This window comes from Dasypus novemcinctus, chromosome 29, assembly GCF_030445035.2.
Source record: "Dasypus novemcinctus isolate mDasNov1 chromosome 29, mDasNov1.1.hap2, whole genome shotgun sequence".
NCBI classification, from domain to species: domain Eukaryota; kingdom Metazoa; phylum Chordata; class Mammalia; order Cingulata; family Dasypodidae; genus Dasypus; species Dasypus novemcinctus.
This window is the reverse complement of record NC_080701.1, coordinates 23,551,891-23,572,825: the sequence shown is the minus strand read 5'-3', so window position 1 is coordinate 23,572,825 and position 20,935 is coordinate 23,551,891. Positions and strand designations below refer to the sequence as shown.

The following is a 20,935-nucleotide window of genomic DNA, read 5'->3' as shown; positions in this document are numbered from 1 at the left end:
TCAGATTATAAGCATGAAGAACTTTCCCAGAAAACAGAAGAAAACTTATAGTAGGGAAAAAAGAAAATTTGAGAGAAATCAATAATAGAAATAGAAGTGCCGATATCTACATTCTATGAGTAACAGAGCTGAATATTAAAAAGACAGAAAATTTTGGAAGAATTAAGAGAAATTTCACAGAATTCCATCAACAGAACCTCATCTCCAGTCACTTCCCTGAAATGTGCCCGTTTCAGGAAGCCCCTCCTGGAGTCTTACTGTGATCCCTCACACTAGACCAAATGGTGAGAGGGGAGGAAAGCAGGTTGGCAGATGCTAAGAATGCACAGAAAGTAAAAAAGAAAGATAAAAATGTACAATAATGATGAAAAAATATCAGATACAAAAGAAAATTGCTATATGTTTCTAGAAAGAGGAAAAACATGTACTATAAGAAAGAAAATTTTATAGAGTAAGCATTGGGTTCAAAAAAGACTTCATTCTTAAAGTATTGAAGAGTACTTTGAAGTTACATTTCACACCTCACAAAATTTCCATTCAAATATAAAGCACTATAAAATACTCTCAGGCCTACAATGCTTCAAAAGATTTGACAAAGTCTCACTTTGGTAACATATTTAGAATTTACTTACACAATGAAAGTCTAGAAAACTTAAGAAAATAAAAGTGAATATATATTGCTGAATATCATTGTTGTCTAAAATACAGAATAACAATGACTAGGCCAGGGAGAGGAGGGAATAATAGGTATATCATAGTAAATCAGAACTCATAATCTATGCTGGTGTGGAAAGAGTGGGTTAAAGAAGAGGTAGAAATGACATGGAATCATACTTAGAGGGCCTGTCTTCTTAAGATAACAGTAAAGATATTGGTAAGATTTAGAAAAAGGTAAGAATATATGAAAGTATTAACAATAAAAACAAAACTCCGCTGAGTAACAATCTACTATAAGAAATGTAAATGTTGCCCAGGAAGAAAAAGCATAATTTAAAGAACAATAATTTATAATAAAGCAAATGGAAAATAGCAAATAACAAGTTATATGAACATAAAGAGGTTAAATTCACCCAAAAAGAGGTAGAGACTATGCTTGAAAATTTGAATGATAAAGTATATCCTGTCCAAAAAGGAACCAAGTAAATATGAGAAAATAAGATTTTAATAAACTATATTATAAATATAAAACAGGAATAAACCTCATTAAATTAACAATAAAACAAAAGAAAAATCTATAATAGACATATATGTGCCTACAAGATTGCTTCAAATATATATTAAGTAATGTGAAATTAATTTCAGAGATAACTCTATAATAATTATACACCCCTCTCAGAAACATGTTTATCAAGAAATAAAACATAATAGTAGTTTCAAGTCTATGATAATAGATCAAATGCATAGTTCTGTTTTACTTCCTGTTGAAACTATACTGAAACTAGTAAAATCCTAGTAAAAGGATTTTTTTAAAAAAAGCATAAACCTACAAGGACAGGGATAAAAATAGGAGACAACAGCTATAAAACTTTGAAATCTGGGAAGTCTATATCCCAATTTATATCACAGTATCCCCAGGGTCTCAATTAATGATATCATCCAGCCATTGAGTAATTGGAAGAGCTTGGGCAAGTTATATAAGGAAATTATGAAATTTCTTGCAGCTGTTTGAAGGTCAGTTAAATGTCTAAACATATATTCCCTTCTACTTGAGACTGTGGGGCAGAAATTTTTGCTCTGCTCTAGCAGAAGGAAACAAAAAAACTTCTCCTCTGTGGTTTGCTAAGCTCAGTTGATGGCCAAAAAATAATCTACAGAAATTTGAGATCAACTGAATCAATGCTAAATGATGCTTGATGAGCTCCAAATTCTCTTAACATTCATTGCGCCAAGAATTCTCACAATAGGATCTTTGCTATCGACTGGTAACCAGTATGGGGAAATAGCAACAGTGGAGAAAATCTCTAATGGACTGACTTCAAAAGTTTTCTAAATTAAGTTACAGTGATATCACATGGTGAAACTATAAGCTGTTATTTAGAGAAATAAAACCCTTTAATGAGCTTTTTATTGTCCCTCAGTAGTAATTATGAGCAATATTAGTACATATGTGAGAGAAGCCTTTACTAGGAAGTCAGAAATCATTATCTACAATCAGAATGGGAAAACACCTTGGAGGAAACAAAATCTATCCGCAAAGAATGAAACTTAAGCAATGGTCTTTACCACTCTTCTCAGATTAGGAAAAAAATATTGTATTCACGAATCAATAAAAGATGCTGCATGTGATAGCAGAAAAAAATTGCAGGTTGTTGCAAGAAGCTTCCCTTCAAAAGAAACATTGATAAATAAGCAGAAACTGCAGAACCAACTTTATCAGAACTTTATAAAACAGCCAAAGTTTTACAGCAAACAAGAGTTAGCAATGAGTCAAAAAAAACAACAACACAAACTTAGAAAAGTCGGGGATGCTCATGACATTTTCACTTGCTATTCTCGCACTTACTCCCTCCCTTACTGGCATTCTTAAGGATGTGGCACCCTTGTCCCTGGTTCCAGCAGAAGCACAGCAGAGCTTATTCCCAAAGAATTATGTTTGTTCTAATCTATCTGAAATCTCCCTCAGGGATTGACAAAAAGCACTTGCCTTTGTTTCACCTAACTTGGAACTCAGGGCAGAAAAGTAGCAGACATTGCTTTAAAAAATTGTGTAAGATGAACAAAAAATGTACACCAAATGAGTGGGTGGAAAAGCTGAATAGAAAGTTCCTTTGGGAAATTACGGCATTTAAAAACACATATGTAAACAAGAAAGTTCAGAAAACTATCCAATTGCACAGGGTAAGGTGGAAAATAAAAAAAGACCAGAAGACATACTAGACTTTTACCTCTGACTTGACTTTCAGACTCAGTGCAAGCAGGGAGAGAAGGATAAGGCAGAGTTGAAAGAAAGCCTTAGCACAGAGCCCATATACAAAGACTGGGTGTACCAGTTTGAGATTATTTATGAACCCCCAAAAAGATAAGGATTAGGTTTGTAAACTGTTCTGTTCCTCTGAGCATGACACCCTTTGATTGTATTATTTCAGCTAAGATGTCTTTGATTAAATTATGTTAACCTTAAGGCTTTGATTTGACCACCTCAGTAGGGTTTAACTCAGGTTACGTTCCTGTTCCCTTGGCGGGCTGGTATAAATGGGCTCTTAATAAGAACACAGAAAAAGATACCCAGGAAGAGAGAGAGAGCTCTATAGACATGGAGGAGAAGAGAACTTGGTCATTTCAGTCCCGACATGTAACAGGAAGGAGGAGCCTCAAGCAGCTAAAGCCCCATAAAGAGAGATGAGCCCTATGCCAGTCTACAGCTGAGATCAGAAGAAACTGAGCCCACAGAGCTTTAAGAGGAAGAAGAAAGGAGAGACAAAACAGAGATCACCCCCCATCTTGCTTCAACATGTGGCAACTGAATTTGGTGAGAAAGTGCTAACCTTGAGTTGGATTCTTTAGGGCTTTGTAACTGTAAGCTTTTATCCCAAATAAATACCCTTTATGAAAAGCCAACAGATTTCTGGTACTTTGCGTCAGCACCCCTTTGGCTGACTAATACAGAATTTGGTACCAGAAGTGGGGTCATGCTTTTGCAGTTACCAAAAATTGGAGAAATTGTGAGATACTTAATGGAAAAGGCCTAGATTGCTTTGAAGAAACTGTTGGTAGTAATATGGAGCCTAAAATTATTTCTGATGAGGCCTTAGAAGTAAATGATGAAACTATTATTGGAAACTGGAGGACAGGCAATCTGTGTTTTAAAATTGCAGAAAATTTAGCAAAATTGACTCCTTTATATGAAAAGTACTATTTGAAAATGGCAAGCCTGGATATTTAGCTGAAGAGCTTTCCAAAGTAAACTCGGAGAATACAGCTTGCTTTCTCCTGGCAGTTTATAGCAAAATGCTAGATGAAAAGAGATAAGCTGAGAACTGAATTGTTGGCAAAAAGAAACCAGAAACTGATTCCAGAAATTCCAAGCCTCTGGAAATCAAGCCCCCAGACAATAGTGCTTCATTTGAAGAATTAACTAGACTTGGTACTTCAAAGCCAGAATTGAAAATGCAATTATCCAGGAAAGACTTGTGGGAAGTCTTACTGTCTGGTGGTTTTGACCCCTGCTTCCTGCTTTATAAACCAACCAACTTTTTGTAAGATCTGTATGAACAAAACCATTGTCAGCTTGGACTAAAAGGGACATGGAGGGGAGAGATGGAAGGAAAAATGGCTTTAAGAGGAAAACCAGGGAAGCTGAGGTCTAGAATTCAGACATTGCCTTAGGCCTAGAGAGAGACCCCATCCATGTGTACAGAGAGGGTGAGTTTGCCTGTCATTTGAAGAGGGTGGGTGTTCCAGCCAACAGTGTAAGGAAGAGTTTTGCCACCCCAGGCTACAGAGAGAGTGGAGCACACTCCTCAAGGGTTGGGGAGAGTGAGGTTGCCACCCCAGTGCTCTGAAAGGGGTGACTTTTTCCCCACAGGTTGGAGAAGGCCAGGTTGCCAACTTACTGTTCTTAGAGGGTTGGGCCTGTGTGCCAGAGATTAGGGAGAATGTTGCTACCACCTTACTATACTAAAGGGGTTGAGACGCTACCTCAGAGATTGGCTAAAATGTGACCGTCACCCCAATGTTCTTGGAGGGTGAGATCTGGAGCTCATTTGCCACCCACGTGCTTGATGAGGGTAGAGCCAAGAAAGTGGCCACTGGGCAAGCCTGTGGAAAAGGTGGGCCCCTATGAGACCCCAAGGAGGAGAAGAGACCATCATCTTAACAATGACTCCCAAACTTTGAAATCTAATGGAGTATGCCCTGTAAGTTTTCAGAATTGTTGGTGACCGGTGACTCATGTTTGCCTCCCAAATTCTCCTTATGATAGTGCAAATGCTTATCCTATGTCTGTCCCTTTGTATACTGGAAATAGATAAATTGTTTTGTAAGTTTCACAGGTCTACAGCCAGAGGGGTCTTTACTCCAAGATAAACTCTATTTCTGATACTGATTCATTGTAATGTGATTTTGTACTTAGCATTGTTACTGATTTAAGGTTTTATTTTTAATATTGTAATGACTTTTTGGAATACAGAGGGTGGAGTGTAGCAGTTTGATATTATTTCTAGATTCCAAAAAAGAAGGATATGATCAAAAACTGAGAGGCTATGTAGTAGAGTACTTTAGCTAAGGTGGTCAGATATAGACTATTTGAGGAGATATAGGAGATTCAAAGAAATGTTGAGAAAAGGCAGTCACGGCAAGGCCTAAGTCTGTGATGAAGATCTAAGTCCTAAGACTTTCAGTTGGAAATGATATACTATAAAAGTGGGTTTTGAAGATATTAACATTGTAGAAGTAAGCAGGATTCTAAATGACCTTAAAGATTTTGGTAAAGTGTTTTGGATTTTATTCTCTTTGCAATGGAAATGTACTGGGATTTTTTAACTCAAAGAGAAGCATCTCATTAGTTACCATGTAGAAAAGTAAAGTTGAAAGAGAAAGGAGCAAGGAGACCAGATAGACAATTGTGGGTAAATGAGATATTTTATTATTGGATATGTGATGTGTAACTTTTATCTGCTTTATATTATTAAAATGGTATCTATAGGGCTTGGTAACTTGGATATATAATTGGATACATAGCATGATGATGGGGAAAAAAATCAATGATCATGCCAAAAATTTGTCTTGAAAACCTCAGTATAGGAAAATGGGACAGGCGTCAGAGGGGGAGAGGAAATGGAAGGAAGGAGTTTCTTTTGAACCTGAACTGAACATACAAAGTTTGAGAGATGCCTAATATAAAGATATAGTTACATATAAAGAAATCAGGTAGATGGTACATGACTAGATAGATATTAATATCAAATAATGGACTTTAAGGCAAAGTAAGTTCTGAGAGATAAGGAATATTTAATGACACAGAAGGAATTATTTAAGATGAAGACATTGCATAATGTTTTATTGACATAAGATTGCTTCAAAATGAATAAAGGAAATGAGAGAATAAAGAAAAAGGAGACATTCATAATCAATTGAGAATTATAAAAAAAAACTTTACTCATCAACACTATTCTCTATCTTGATAAAATGTTACATATTTGAGACACTGCACCAAAGAGTTGCAGAAATATAAATGTAGAGCACTTACCAAAATAAATACTCTGGTGGGAAATAAATCAGTATCAACAAATATAAAGTGATTAAAATCTTACACAAAATCTCCAAAGGTTTATAAATTAAACATGAGAAATTAGAACTATGTTTGAGCTAAATGACGATAGAAATACAACATATCTGAACTTTTAAGATGCCAAAAAAGAATTCAGTGGAACATATATAAGTGAAAACAAAGTTTGTTTAAATATTGATAATCTAAACTTCCTTCCCCAAATCTCCCAAAAATGTTGACATCAAACTAAAGGATTCTAGGAAATAGGAAGTAATAAAAATAATATTGAATGCTAATGAAATCCAAAACATGTATATAATATAGAAAATCATAAAAGCTGAAAGTTTTTTTAAAAGATAAATAAAATTGCTAAAGTCTTGGGAAACAGACTTGGTCCACTGGATAGAGCATCCGCCTACCACATGGGAGGTCCGCGGTTCAAACCCCGGGCCTCCTTGACCCGTGTGCAGCTGGCCCGTGCGCAGTGCTGATGCGCGCAAGGAGTGCCCTGCCACGCAGGGGTGTCCCCGCATAGGGGAGCCCCACGCGCAAGGAGTGCGCCCGTAAGGAGAGCCGCCCAGTGCAAAAGAAAGTGCAGCCTGCCCAGGAATGGCACCGCACACACGGAGAGCTGACACAACAAGATGACACAACAAAAAGAAACACAGATTCCCGGTGCCGCTGATAAGGATATAAGCGGTCACAGAAGAACACATAGCAAATGGACACAGAGAGCAGACAACTGCGGGTGGGGGGTGGAGGGGGGAGAGAAATAAATAAAAAATAAATCTTTTTTAAAAAAATTGCTAAAGTCCTTGCAAGACTGATCTCCCACCTCAGATGAAAAAGAGATTGAGAAGAAAAATTACAAAAAGATTCATAGAAAAAGTAGCATCATCACACAGAACCTACACATATTACAAGGCTACTTTATGGCAATAAAATTGGAGGAAATTAACCAATTCCATGAATATTACACTGTATCAAATTAACAGGAAAAATTGGATTAATCACTTACATGTTGAAATAATTAAGTTTGTAATTAAAGCTTTCTTTGAAAAAATAATAACTCAAGCATGAGCATGTTTCAGAACTTAAGGCCTTCTCTGGTCTTTCCTAAGCATATCTCTTGCCCTAGGTATCCCATGACTTTCTAAATTCTTCAAGAGCCTTTTAAAAAAATTTATTTATTTTAAAAAACTTTAGATTACATAAATGTTATGTAAAAATTAGAGGGGATCCCCATATGCTCCACTCCTTCCCCCTCCCACACTTTCCCACATTAACAACATCCTTCATTAGTGTGGTACTTTCCTTAAAATTGATGAACACATGTTGAAGCATTGCCACTAACCATGGATTATAATTTACATTATAGTTTACACTCTGTCCCATGCAATTTTGTAAATTATGACAAAATATATAATGACCTGTGTTCATCATTGCAACATCATGCAGGACAATTCCAATGTCCCAGAAATTCTCCCATATTACACACATTTTTCATTCTCCCTCCCCTCAAGAGCTTCTGGTTTTCATTTGTCAATGATGAAAGTTCTTCCATTTCCAGAATAACTATAAGTCTATAGTAGAATAATAGTAACTCTACTTTAGTCCATTGCTCATTCCTCAGTCCTGAGGGTTTGGGGATGGTGATGCCCATACTGCCTCTAACTGAGAGGGGGCTTAGATCCCGTGGGGGAGATGGCTGGAACTATCTTGCTTGCAGTTGCAGACTATTTTTATTCCTTGGGGAAGGCATTGTCCATCATCATCACCTTGTTAGTTGTCCTACGTGAGTCCAATGAACTGGAGAGTAGGTGTTGCAACTCTGCTGAGATTTAGGGCCCAATGTCCAAAAGATTTAGGTGCTTCTGAAGGCCTTAATTTCCCAAAGAAACTCACTGGCTTTTCTTCCCAAGCCTCATATGTATGGTCTTTTGTATATTTTAGCTTTACTCTGTCATCCCAGAGGTGCCTTTCCACCTTGAGTGATTTCCAGAAGAGATTAAACAGCTATTTGCTTGCTTTTGGAGATTGAATCACTCCCCCCACAAAAGGCATGTTCAGGTCTCACTCCCTGGTCCTATAAGTATAAATAAATTCATTTGTAAGTAGAATCTTTAAAGCTGATATTAGCTAAAGTGTGCCCCAACTGAATGAGTCTGAGCCAAATACGATATGGTTGAAGTCTTTAGAGGCAGAGAAAATTGAACATGTAGGAATTAGCCAGAGGCTAGAACTCAATGGAAATCAGGAAAAAATAAAACACTGTCATGCACAGAAAAGCCAAGGAACTCCAAGGATTGACAGCCATTAAATTTTCTTTGTTAAACCAATCCATTGTAAGGTATTTGTGTTAGCAGTTAAGAAACCAAATACTTCCTATTTCTTGGAAGGAAAAATAGAAAGCCAAATGCCATCAAGTAATGACTGGATACAAAATGTGATATATCCATACAATGGAATATTATTTAGCCTTAAAAAGGAATGGAACTCTCATACATGTTATAATATGGAAGAATCTTGAAAATATGCTAAGCAAAATAAGCCAGACACAAAAGGACAACTATTGCATGATTCTACTTATGAATTATCTAAAATCAGCAAATTCATAGCAACAGAAAGCAGATTAGAGGCCAACTTGGGCTATAGGGGGTCAGGATGAGGGTTGCTTAATGGATACAGAAATTTTATTTCAGTGATGAAAAGGTTTTGTAAATGAATGATCATGGTGATAATTTCAGAATATGAGACAAAAAAAAATCCAACAAAAAAAGAAACCCTAGGCTGAGATGGTCTTCCTGAGGAACGTTTCCAAAAGATTTAAAACATAGTGTTAAATAAATTCCTTCAGAAAATAGAAAAGGAGGACCTATTTCTCAACTTTTTATATGATTTAAGATTCATGCTCTGTCAGCAAAGAGATTTGGAATATATCGAAAGATACATCATGACCAAGTGTGAATTATCCCTGAATGCAAGTTAATATTATATTTGAAAATCAATCATTACAGTCTACCATATTGAAAGGATTAATACATGTAGGGAAAAAATTGTGCTAAAATTCAACACCCATTGATTACAAACAACAACAACACAAACCTTTCAGAAAACTAAATATGAAAGAGATTTTCTTCAAGAAATTGTTGCTGATGAAGCTGTTCTTTATACTTTTCTAATACATATTTGATTGTGTTTAGTTTTCAATTGCAGATCCATGCTCCACATGAAGATAATTTGTTTGGTGTGAATTAGAGGTCATGATTATTTTGTTCACATCAGATAGCCTGCTGCTCTGAAACAGCCTATGTAATAAGCTTATTTTCCCTCCACGGAATTACAGTGGTGCCTCTGTTATGAACAGGTGACCATATTTATGATCTCTTTTGGACTATGCTATGTTTATTTCCCTAGTTTGTCCTCCCACCAACACCACATTTTCTTAATGACTATAGGTTTATAGAAAATCATCCAATATGGTAGTGCAAATACTGATCCTCTGTTCCTCAAGACCAGTTTTGATATTCTGAGTCCTTTATATTTCCAGATACATTTTACAGTTAGCTTGTCATTTTCAAAAACTGCTTGGACTTTAATTGGTTTTGAATGGATCTTTAGATCAATTCAACTTCTTGTTGAATTCCTGTGTCTTTCTGTCCATAAAATTTTGTGGTGTATTAGTAGGATATGATACCACATACCAATAAAAAGAAATTCCATTAAAGCCAACATTGATTCCATCAAAAACTATGCTGAGCAAAAGAGACTAGAAATGAAGAAACATATGCCAGATAATGCCATTTTTATGAAGTTAAAACTAGAGGTAAACCAAACAATGGTGTTAAATGTCAGAATAGAGGTAACATTTTGTAAATGGAAGTGCCTGAAAACTTTCCAGAGAAAACATAAAGAGGTGATGGAAATATTCTGTATCTTGAGCAGAGGAGTAACGTGTATATGTGTTTGCATCTCACACACATGTACACAAGTGTGAAATATATATACATATAAATCTGCCTTCAGCCCTTAAGGTTTTTGTTGTCCACATAAAACAAAATTATTTTAAAGGCATTACAACCATCATAAAAATTAAATTTGAAGAATAATTTTAAATGAAGAATAATCAAAATAAATAGAAATCTTATAAGTTCGACTGTTACATACAAAATTATCAGATTGCTTTTTCCTTTACAAATTCCAAATCCATATATGCCAGAGAAATTTTAGGACTGAAGTATATGTAAAAGACCCAAAAATATCAACCAATGGAAAGTGTGTATAACAATATTAATATAAAGCACTGAAATATTCAAGCAAAAATCAGTAAGAGTTTTGAGTGACCCATTACCTATGTTGAAACATTTTACTACCATTTATTGATAATCCTGAAGTCATATGTACTTCACTCATACCAACAAAATATAAAAAGTAAGAAATAAAAGAGCTATTAGCAGGAATAATCATATTTGGATAATTTATGTGTTAGGTCTATTTTGAAAAGCTTTATCTAAAAAGGACAGACATGGAATCTTGAGTCCTAAAATTAGACAAGACTTTTTTTTTATAAACCACACATGGCAGGCATATTTATAGAAAGTAATCACATATTACACTACAAAGGAAGCCTCATCTGATACCTACTTATTTTTCAATTTCTCAACCTAGTGATTGGACAAAAGAAGCCTTAATAAATGGTAGCTGCTATTGCTGTTATTTGAAAACTATTGTTCTAAGCAGTATCATTCACCAAAAGAAAATTGTTTGCTCTGGTGTAATTTTTTCCCCCAAAATTAAAAAGAAAAAAAGAGTGTGCTCAATATATTTTTGCTTTTTCTTTACTTTATTTTCAAAACAGAAATAATCATAGTAGTGTACTGAAGAATAATCTCACTCTCTGGTTCATGAGTTTTTTATACTATTCCAAAAATGAAAGTGTCATAAAGAGAACGTAAAGAAAAGTCATTTCAAAAACAACCATTTCTTGATCATATACAATGAAAGGAAAGACTCATGGGAAGACGAAGAATAAAAGCACAATTATATTATGAGGGGAAAATCTGCTTTTATGATAATGCCTAAAGGGAAGATTTTTGGATATTGTTAGTTCCATCTTGGCTGGCTATATCAGGAAACAGGAGAATGAGTATGGTGGTTTGAAACTATGTATCCCCAGAAAATCATATTCTTAAAGCTAATCCATTCCTGTGTGTATAAACCTATTGTAAGTAGGTTTTAATGAGATTACTCTTAAGGTATGGCCCAGGGTGGGTCTTTATTTCTCTCCGCCTCCCCCCACCCCCACACTGGTTGTCTGTTCTCTGTGTCTATTCGCTGCGTCTTCTTTGTTTGCTTCTGTTGTTGTCAGTGTTGTCAGCAGCACAGGAATCTGTGTTTCTTTTTGTTGCGTCATCTTGTTGTGTCAGCTCTCCATGAGTGCGGTGCCATTCCTGGGCAGGCTGCACTTTCTTTTGCACTGGGCGGCTCTCCTTATGGGGCGCACTCCTTGCGCATGGGGCTCCCTTATGTGGGGGACACCCCTGCGTGGCACGGCACTCCTTGCGCACATCAGCACTGCACATGGGCCAGTTCCACACAGGTCAAGAAGGCCCGGGCTTTGAACCGCAGACCTCCCATGTGGTAGGCGGATGCCCTAACCACTGGGCCAAGTCCACCGCCCCAGGGTGGGTCTTAATCCTCTTACCGGAGTCCTTTATAAAGGAATGAAATTCAGACAGAGAGAAAGTCGTGGAAGCAAGAAACTAAAAGCAAGGAAACCCAGAAGAGAAGGGGGAACCTAGGAGTCCCTGCCATGGGCCTTGCCATGTGAGAGGAGTCCAGGATCACCAGCTGCTCTTAGGGAGAGAGCATCACCTTGATAAAGCATTGATTTGGACATTTTTACAGCCTCAAAATTGTATGTTCATAAGTTAATAAATTCCCATTCTTAAAAGCCAACCCATTTCATGGTAAATTGCTTTCAACCTCCTAGCAAATTAAAACAGGGTAAATAACATAATATTAATACTCTGCTATTTAAACTCTTGAAATTTAGCAGAACCCTTTATTTTTCTTCCCAAAGAGTCAGCCACCCTGGTACAACAGGGCATGGGTACCCTGACAGTAATGATCATAAAATCCCTTGCTTTTACTGTCATTCCACCCTATCCTTCCCCATTAGACTGAAAGGTTAAACCAGAGGGAAAAGAAGGCCTTTGACATAATACATTCAGGCCATCCTCCTGGGTTAGAAAGTAGTATGGAAAACAACGAAACTTGATTTGTAAATTTTTAACTTCATATATTTTGGTACAGTCAAAATATGCTATAATTAGTATCTCATTTTAAAAAATGATAAGTGATAAAGTTATTCTAATTTTAAAATAAAGTTTAAAGAGCTTTAGGAAATCAGCATTCTTATTATCCCCTAAAATAAATTGATTAAATGAGATAATTTATGAGTTTAAAAACACTTATGGGATATTTATATAAAATAATGTCTTCAAAGAATTAAATTAAAAATGAACACAACTTGTTCATAATTTGACAGCTAGCACTACAGTATGTATGTATGTGTTGTATTTTAAAACTATTTTTTTGAGTACAAATATAATATATACATAAAATATTTGTATATTGAGTACAAGTAATCCATTTAGATTTTTGGCAAAATTTCAGATTTTATTTCTCACGTATGTTTTTATATTGATAAAAATACCTATTATGAATGGCACTTCTGTAGATAACATATTAGATGCCTCTACTTGCATTTATCATGTATATTTTTAAAAATAATTAACATTAGTCTCCAAGTAAATTACTTACCTACCAAAATGTGTACATATACATCTCTGTTTTTTTTTTTCTTTTTTAGCATCCCAAAATCATAAGTATGGAATCCTTTGCAGTTATTCTAGTTCAATTAGTGAGTCTCAATATGGGAATAGCTTATGATGACATTAACAAATGCCATTGCTCAGGAACTATCTGCATAATGAACCCAGAAGCAATGTAAGAAGTTTTATTTTTTGTTTTACTATATAGATAGATAGATAGATAAATATGTACATATATAATTATTTTGAGATAATTTTTGTGTATTTAGTTTAATAAAGTCTAAACTGATAAAATACCTTAGATCACATCAGTGGTGACATGTAACCCTCCAGATCAGTATATATCTATATATACCCCAATGCCCATGTCTCATAACTTATCTCAATATGTCTTATAATCAAATGTCACACTTGCTTTCTCATATGTGATCTAACTCTACATTTACCAGTATGTTTACTTGCATAATTTTACAACTTTAATGCAGGATTTGATAGGCCAAGTATTGGTTTGTGATCACTGTACAAGAATGGTTGATTAGCGTAGCTTTGTTGGATGAATCTTCTTCAACCTGCTCTGACTCAGCCTGCCTTGTTGACATCTGTTGATTTCAGCAAGCCTTTCATTCAGCTTTTACTTTGTCACCTACAGAGAAGGCCTTTTGCAGGGTATTTATCATGCTCAAAGACCTTGTCAATTTGTTTGTTATTATCATTTTTCTTAGAGTACACTATGATATTTTATATATGTGAGACCAAAGTTAAGGGATTTAGGGAAAACATCCAGTCAGGGACTGGAGCCAGTGGGTAAATAAATGTCCTGGCCTGCAGTCTTTGGGGTGGACAATTCTGAAAGTCATTCTCTATGATTTTCAGTTGACTTGGAGAATCAAGCCCCGTTGCCTATAGCAGCAACCTTGGAAATGTCTCACTTTCTCCAGTCCTTCACTCCTACTTCTATTATCACTTTCTAAAAATACTTCCACTCAAGTCCAATACTTCCACTCAAGTCGACAGGCTCTGTTTTGGGGGACCCCATGCTAAAATAATTGTGCCAGAAGTGACCATAGAAAACACAACTTTATGAAATGATTGTGGTCTGAAAAGCAATACTGAAATCAAATGATCTGAAAGCAATACTACCCGCCCACCTTTGGCAGGACATGATGTAAAGGGAGGGCACTATTAGCATGTTCAGGCTGTGGTGCAAGGTGCCTGTCTTTTTTATCCTTGTGACAATTAAGATACAATGAAACCAGAGATACTCCTGGTAGCTTAGGTGACATTGTTGAATCTCCAGCAAGCATCAGTCAGAGCTTTGCAAGGTAGACCCCTAGGGTTCTGTTGCAGCTCTTGGTGGGTTAAGGGCCCTTGTAGAGTTGAGTAGGTAACTGTGACATAGTAGGTGACTATGCTACTGAAGTTAAATATTTTCTTGATAGTCTGGACATTTTTTTATTTTTTATTTTTATATTTTATTAAAGTTAATAGATCACAAGGAATGTTACATTGAAAAACATAAAAAGACAAAAAACATAAGAGGTTCCCATATAACCCACTCCCCACCCCCCACCTCATCATTTTTGTAAATTGTATTTTTTAAGATATATACATCACACAAAAAATTTACACTAAAAAATAAAAGAGGTTTCCATATACCACCCCCTCACCCCACTCCTCCCACACCAACAACCTCCCCCATCATTGTGGCACACTCATCACACTTAGTGAACACATTTTGGAGCACTGCTGCAGTACATGGATAATAGTTTACCCTGTAGTTCACACTCTCTCCTAGTACATTCAGTGGGTTATGACAGGATATATAAAGTCCAGCATCTGTCCCTGCAATGTCATTTAGGACAACTCAAAATCCGAAAAATGCCCCCACATCACATCTCTTCTTCCCTCTCCCTATCCTCAGCAACTATTGTGGCCACATTCTCCACCTTGATGCTAAAATTTCTTCTATTACTAGTCAGAATAGTTTTATAGTAGAATATCAGTAAGTCCACTCTAGTCCATATTTTATTCCTCCATTCTGTGGACCCTGGGATGGTGATGTCCTCTCCACCTCTGGATCAAGAGGGGGCTTATATTCCATATGGATAATGGAGGCAATTCCTATGCTTGCAGTTGTAGGCACTCTTGATTCCCTGGTGTGGTGGTTGACCATCTTCACCTCCCTATTAGCTGGCCTGGGTAAGACCAACAAACCAGAGAGTAGGAGGTGCCACTCTGCTGAGGCCCAGGGCCCATTTGGTTCATGGACAGTCCAGAGATTCAAGTCTCCTAAGTATGCACCATCCTTAGCGCCAACCACATGTTCAGTAAAAGTGACAGAAGAGGCATATGTAGAAAAGTCACATCTGAGTCCAGCTCCATCACACTCAGGAGCATGAATTCCAATGTAAGGCCCTCTGACATGGCACAGAACTCCAAATCCATCTGCCATGAGCATATACCCTGTGGATCTCTGTAGCCTTCAGGAGAACCAGTATCTAGGGTTGCATCTATTTTGGCTTTTTCTGGGGTCCTGCTGAGGTGTGCATAAACGCAACCCTTCTGATGACCTCCCAGCTCTTTTTGGAAGACTCTTAGCCATATAAACTCATTTGTCTTTGCCATTTCCCCCTTTTATCCAAAGTCAAAAAGCAGTTTTTAACACTTGATCCAACATGTAGGCTGAGATATTCTGCTGGTCTGAGTTGACCCTTTTATTCAAAGTTTCTTTCTAGTTGCTTCACCAGTTAGTAATTGGTAGTAATCCCTCAGTGCCAGGGAGGCTCATCCCCAGGAGTCATGTCCACAATGGGGGGAAGGTAATGCATTTACATGCTGAGTTTGGCTTAGAGAGTGGCCACATTTGAACAACATGGAAGCTCTTAGGAAGTAATGCTTAGGTACCCTGCCACTCTAGGCCTAGTTCATATTTCAGGTACACAGGCTCCTAAGTATAGTCATCAATATCAAGGGCTCATTATTGTACCATGTTCCTTGTCAGTCTTTGCCATTGCACTTGGGGGATTATTCTTGTTCCATTGGGGAATGTGTCAGAGCTCCCCTGGGTAGAAACTCAGCACTCCCTCTGTTGACATTTGTAACTGTAACTACTATCAAAATACCCAACATATATCATAACATATTTATGTTCCCTATATACATGCCCTGGAGAACTCCTCCCCACCATGTGCCCCCCCATCAATAACACCCCACACCAGAGTTCCTCCCCTGTCATAGTTGAACCTCTCTATGGTCCAAAACTTCTTCAACAATGAATCCTAATATATTGCCAAATTCAATTTATAGGAAATTGAAATATAGTGATGGGTTTAAAGTTTAGAAATAGAATACATAATAATTTAGAAATACTAAAATCAAAATAAATTGGTGTATTAATAAAATGAAAAATATTATAAAGCTTTGTTTCTAACTTTTTGCCTTGCATCACTGTAATAGGTGTTGCCCTATATATATACAGTGGCAAGGCACTTTCTTTCTTTTCTTCCTCAGTGTTACATCCTTTTTTTTTTCTAATTTTTAATTTTGTCTTCAAAAAAGTTTTAAATCACAGTAACTCACATACACAATATAAGGGACTCCCAGATATCCAACATCAAACCCTTTTCCACTTTCCCCAGCAATGATCTTTTTACATGTTCATGTTATATTTGCTGCAGCTGATATACAGATTTTGAAACATAGCTATCAAACATGATTCCATTTTGATTTACATTATTGTTTATATTTTAGACTGTACAAATTTCTAAATTTTTAATTTCCTTATGTTTTACATTATGGTTTACATTTAAGCTTATAGATTTTATACACTTTAGTTGTAAGTTAACATGTCCTATATCCATCATTGCATGATCTTGTGGAGCACTTCCATTGCCCCCAGTTGCCCTGCTTCATCTGTGCGTATCTCTGTCCCCCTCCCCTCAGGGCAACCATGACAATCAGTCTTCACTACTTGAGGGAACAGATTTACAGATACTTCAGTAATGCTCAGGGCTTGACATACTAGACTGCCCTAACTAATTGGGAGCCAGCGATTCTTTCGAGATACGCAATTCCCTCTATTTGGAATATCAGGTCTCCCAGGGATGTGGGTACACCTTCACACTCATTGTACGGGTCTCCACCCAATGATATAACACACTATGATAAAGTGAGCACTCACATATTCCCTAGAAGCTTGCCTCTGTACTAGGTGCCCCACCCCCTTAAGCACCTTAAACATGTGATCCTTCCTAATTATATTTTCTAAAGAGTTTTCTCAACAGTATAGTTTCAACCGTATACCTGACATTCTCTCATATTCACCTGTTCTCCCCCCAATTCCTTGGGTCATCTGACCCATCCTCCCAACCCTAGCCCCCCTCAAGCCCACAAAACCCCACCCAAAGTTATCCCTATGTCCCCATTTTATCCCTTCCCTGTACAAATACTTACCTCCAGCTTATCATAGACTTCACCCATGTAGGCAGCTCACAACCTTCCTCTCCCCTCTCCCCAAATTCCTTTAAACCTGTCTTCCAGTCTTTAGCTCTCTGAGACAGCTTGGTTTGCTTGTTTCATATCAGAGAGGTCATGTAGTATTTGTCCTTCAATGCCTGACTTGCTTCACTGAATATAAGGTCCTCAAGATTCATCCATATTATCACATATGTTTGTACTGTATTACTTCTTATAGCTGAGTAATATTCCATTGTATGTATATACCACATTTTATTTATCCATTCATCCATTGATGGGCATTTGGGTTGATTCCAACTTTTAGCAATAGTGAATAATGCTGCTATGAACATTGGTGTGCATACACCAGTTTGTGTCCTTATTTTCAGATCTTCTGGGTATATACCCAACAGTGGAATTGCTGGGTCATATGGCACATCTATAGCTAACTTTTTGAGGAACTGCCAAACTGTCCTCCAGAGTGGCTGGATCCTTCTGCATTCCCACCAGCAGTGAATGAATGTTCCCATTTCTCCACATCCTCTCCAGCACATGTAGTCTTCTGTTTTTTTTGATAGCTGCCAGTCTTACGGGAGTATAATGGTATCTCATTGTCATTTTGATTTGCATTTCACTAATAGCTAGTGATTTTGAGCATTTTTTCATATGCTTTTTAACCATTTGTATTTCTTCTTTGGAGAAGCATCCATTCAAATCTTTTTTGCATTTATAAATGGGCTGTTTTTCTTTTTATTTTCAAGATATAGGAGTTCTTTATATATGCAGGATGTAAGTCTCCTATCAGATATATGGTTACCAAATATTTTCTCCCATTGAGTAGGCTCTCTTTTCACTTTCATGACAAACTCCTTTGAGGTGCAAAAGACTCTAATTTTGAGGAGGTCCCATTTATCTATTTGTTCTTTTGCTGCTCATTATTTTGGTGTGAAGTTCATGAAGCCATTTCCTATTACAAAGTCTTGTATATGCTTCCCTACACTGCTTTCCAAAGTCTTTATGGTCTTGGCTCTTATATTTAGGTCTTTGATCCATCTTGAGTTGGTTTTTATATAAGGTGTGGGATGGTAATCCTCTTTCCTTCTTTTGCATATGGATATCCAATTCTCTAGGCACCATTTGTTGAAGAGGCCATTCTCTCCCAGTTGAGTGGGCTTGGTGGGCTTGTCGAATAGCAGATGACTGTTTATGTGAGGATCTATATCAGAACTTTCAATTCAGTTCCATTGGTCAGTGTGTCTATGCTTGTGCCAATACCATGCCATTTTCACTACCATAGCTTTATAGTATGTTTTGAAGTTCGGTAGTGTGATTCCTCCAGTTTCAGTTTTCTTTTTCAATATGTCTTTGGCTATTTGGGGTCTCTTTCCTTTAATCTGGACATTTTTAGATCCACCAAATTATAAGATCAAGCGGACACAATGAAAATCTATTTAATGATCAAAATAGTGTATCTGGGAGATATGATCCAGAGAGCACAGGTAAATAACATGAACAGGGATCTCAAACCCCTATGTCACCTGCATCTGTTCCACCAATATTTCTAAATTAGTTCAAGCACCAATGGCCTCATGGAGGTTCTTTAAACCTGGTTGATGGCAAAAGGAAACCTCAGAGTTGTTTCAAGAATGGGTCTTTTCAATATATTGGTGGGAATAAAATAAATCATTATTGCCATACTATATAGTCCAATTAGATTTAGACCTAAAGGGCAGTGGCAAATGGTAAATATTCCACTGAGCAGAGTTGCATGCAGTACATTTGGCGTTCTACCTTGAATGGAAGATCTGACCAGTGATTGGAATCTATATAAATTCCTGAACAGGGGCAAATGACTTAGTTATTTGGTCAAAGATCTGGAAACTGAACATTTAGAGTTGAGAAAGTATGGGGAAGAAGCATGTGATCCAAGTATGTGGATCTATGTGTTTCAAGTTCAAGTCCCATCACAAAGTATCTTCCTAAAAAGAAACACTGAACAACCAGGTCAACATTATGATAACCACGTATATCAACCAATTTCTTCTCTAAGGCCTTAAAATGAAAGGTAGTCAGTCACTCCCTCCACAGAGGTAAACTTAGACACTAAAAGAACACCAGCTTTTGACTATCTAATGGCATTTCTGTTAAGTACTTTGTATAATTCTCTTTGTTTATCCTCCATTAGTTCTGCTTCTTATTATCATCACCCAAAGAAACTTCCTGCAATACAAACCAAGACTTAGGCTTTTTTTATGGTTGATCTAAACAAAGACAGATAATGCTTTATATACTTAATATTATTAATATGTTAGGCAAGGTTTAATAAATTTTATCTATCACTGGCCACATGCAAATTTTTGGAATGGCAATGATGATAATACACTGCTGATGATGCTGATTGTAAATGGTTATAACAGTCATAATAGTGAAGAAATGGTAGGAAGGATTGGCAGCACATTTTAAATATAAAGAGCACTTTGTTCCCTTTACCTCCTCCTAAATATTGTCAGGATTGTCTCTGTTCAGTTTTCAAAGCAGGTTATTTTGTATCAAGACATGATAAATTTTTCCCTCATGGTTAGGATCCCTCAAAATCCATCTGTTTCCTCTTTACTTTTTAAAATAAAGTAGTAAGTGTAAATATATTGGACCTTATTTTGGTAGTTGAACCTGTTTACATGAGTATAATAATTCACTCATATGAAAGTTAAAGGATATTTTTAGAGTTCTCTTGTGCAGTTTCTTAAATAAGAAATTAAGGACTAACATTTTATTATTGTGGTATCTGCATATAATCTTTATTCCTGCAAATATGAATCACTTTTTATTCAATATTGTTTCAATCTTACTGAGCAGATTCCATGACAAAAAAATGATCGTTTTTCCTTTCTAAGTTTTCTGGAATATTATTCTCTCTGGTGTTTGTGTTCTTTGCCCAGTAAATCACTCTAGCAGTAAGAACTGTACATTATTTTATTTGTTTATAAAATACAATATTTTCACAGTTTAAAGAGTTTCAAATCATTCCACTTGGAAAGGCTTTTATAATCATCCCCTACATTCAATTCTATTCTCTAGAGCTATTTATTTTATGGATTCTGTTTCTGAAACTCATGATAATTGTATCATGATAATCATACTCATATATTTTCTTGATTTACTTAAGATATTATATTTCTACCTCTACCCATAGAAAGATAAGTTTAGCCTTCTTACTTTATATTCAAAATCTCTTGCCTGTCATTTTCAAATTTAAAAGACATATTTTTAGTTTTTATTTCATTACTTGTATATGTTTAAATTATCTTATGACCTTTTTACTTGTTCTCATTAATAAATTTATTATAAATAAATAAATTTTGACTCCTCAATATATTTTTGTAATAATGATTTCCCTTACAATTATTTTTTCTCTCCTTCTTCATCCTTTATTTGA

At 36.3% G+C, this 20,935-nt stretch overlaps 1 protein-coding gene across 4 annotated transcripts in view; it reads left to right on the top strand.

The window, feature by feature from the left end:
• Positions 1–20,935, top strand: part of ADAM2 (ADAM metallopeptidase domain 2) — a 114,964-nt gene that overhangs the window by 43,947 nt on the left and 50,082 nt on the right. For all 4 annotated transcript variants that reach the window (XR_009184014.2, XR_009184013.2, XM_058289870.2 and 1 more), the window contains exon 11: positions 13,083–13,219. Coding sequence is in view for 2 of the 4 variants with exons in the window: in XM_058289870.2 (XP_058145853.1) it covers positions 13,083–13,219 (137 nt within the window). In the remaining 2 variants the exon portion in view is untranslated. The remainder of the gene's footprint in view (positions 1–13,082; positions 13,220–20,935) is intronic.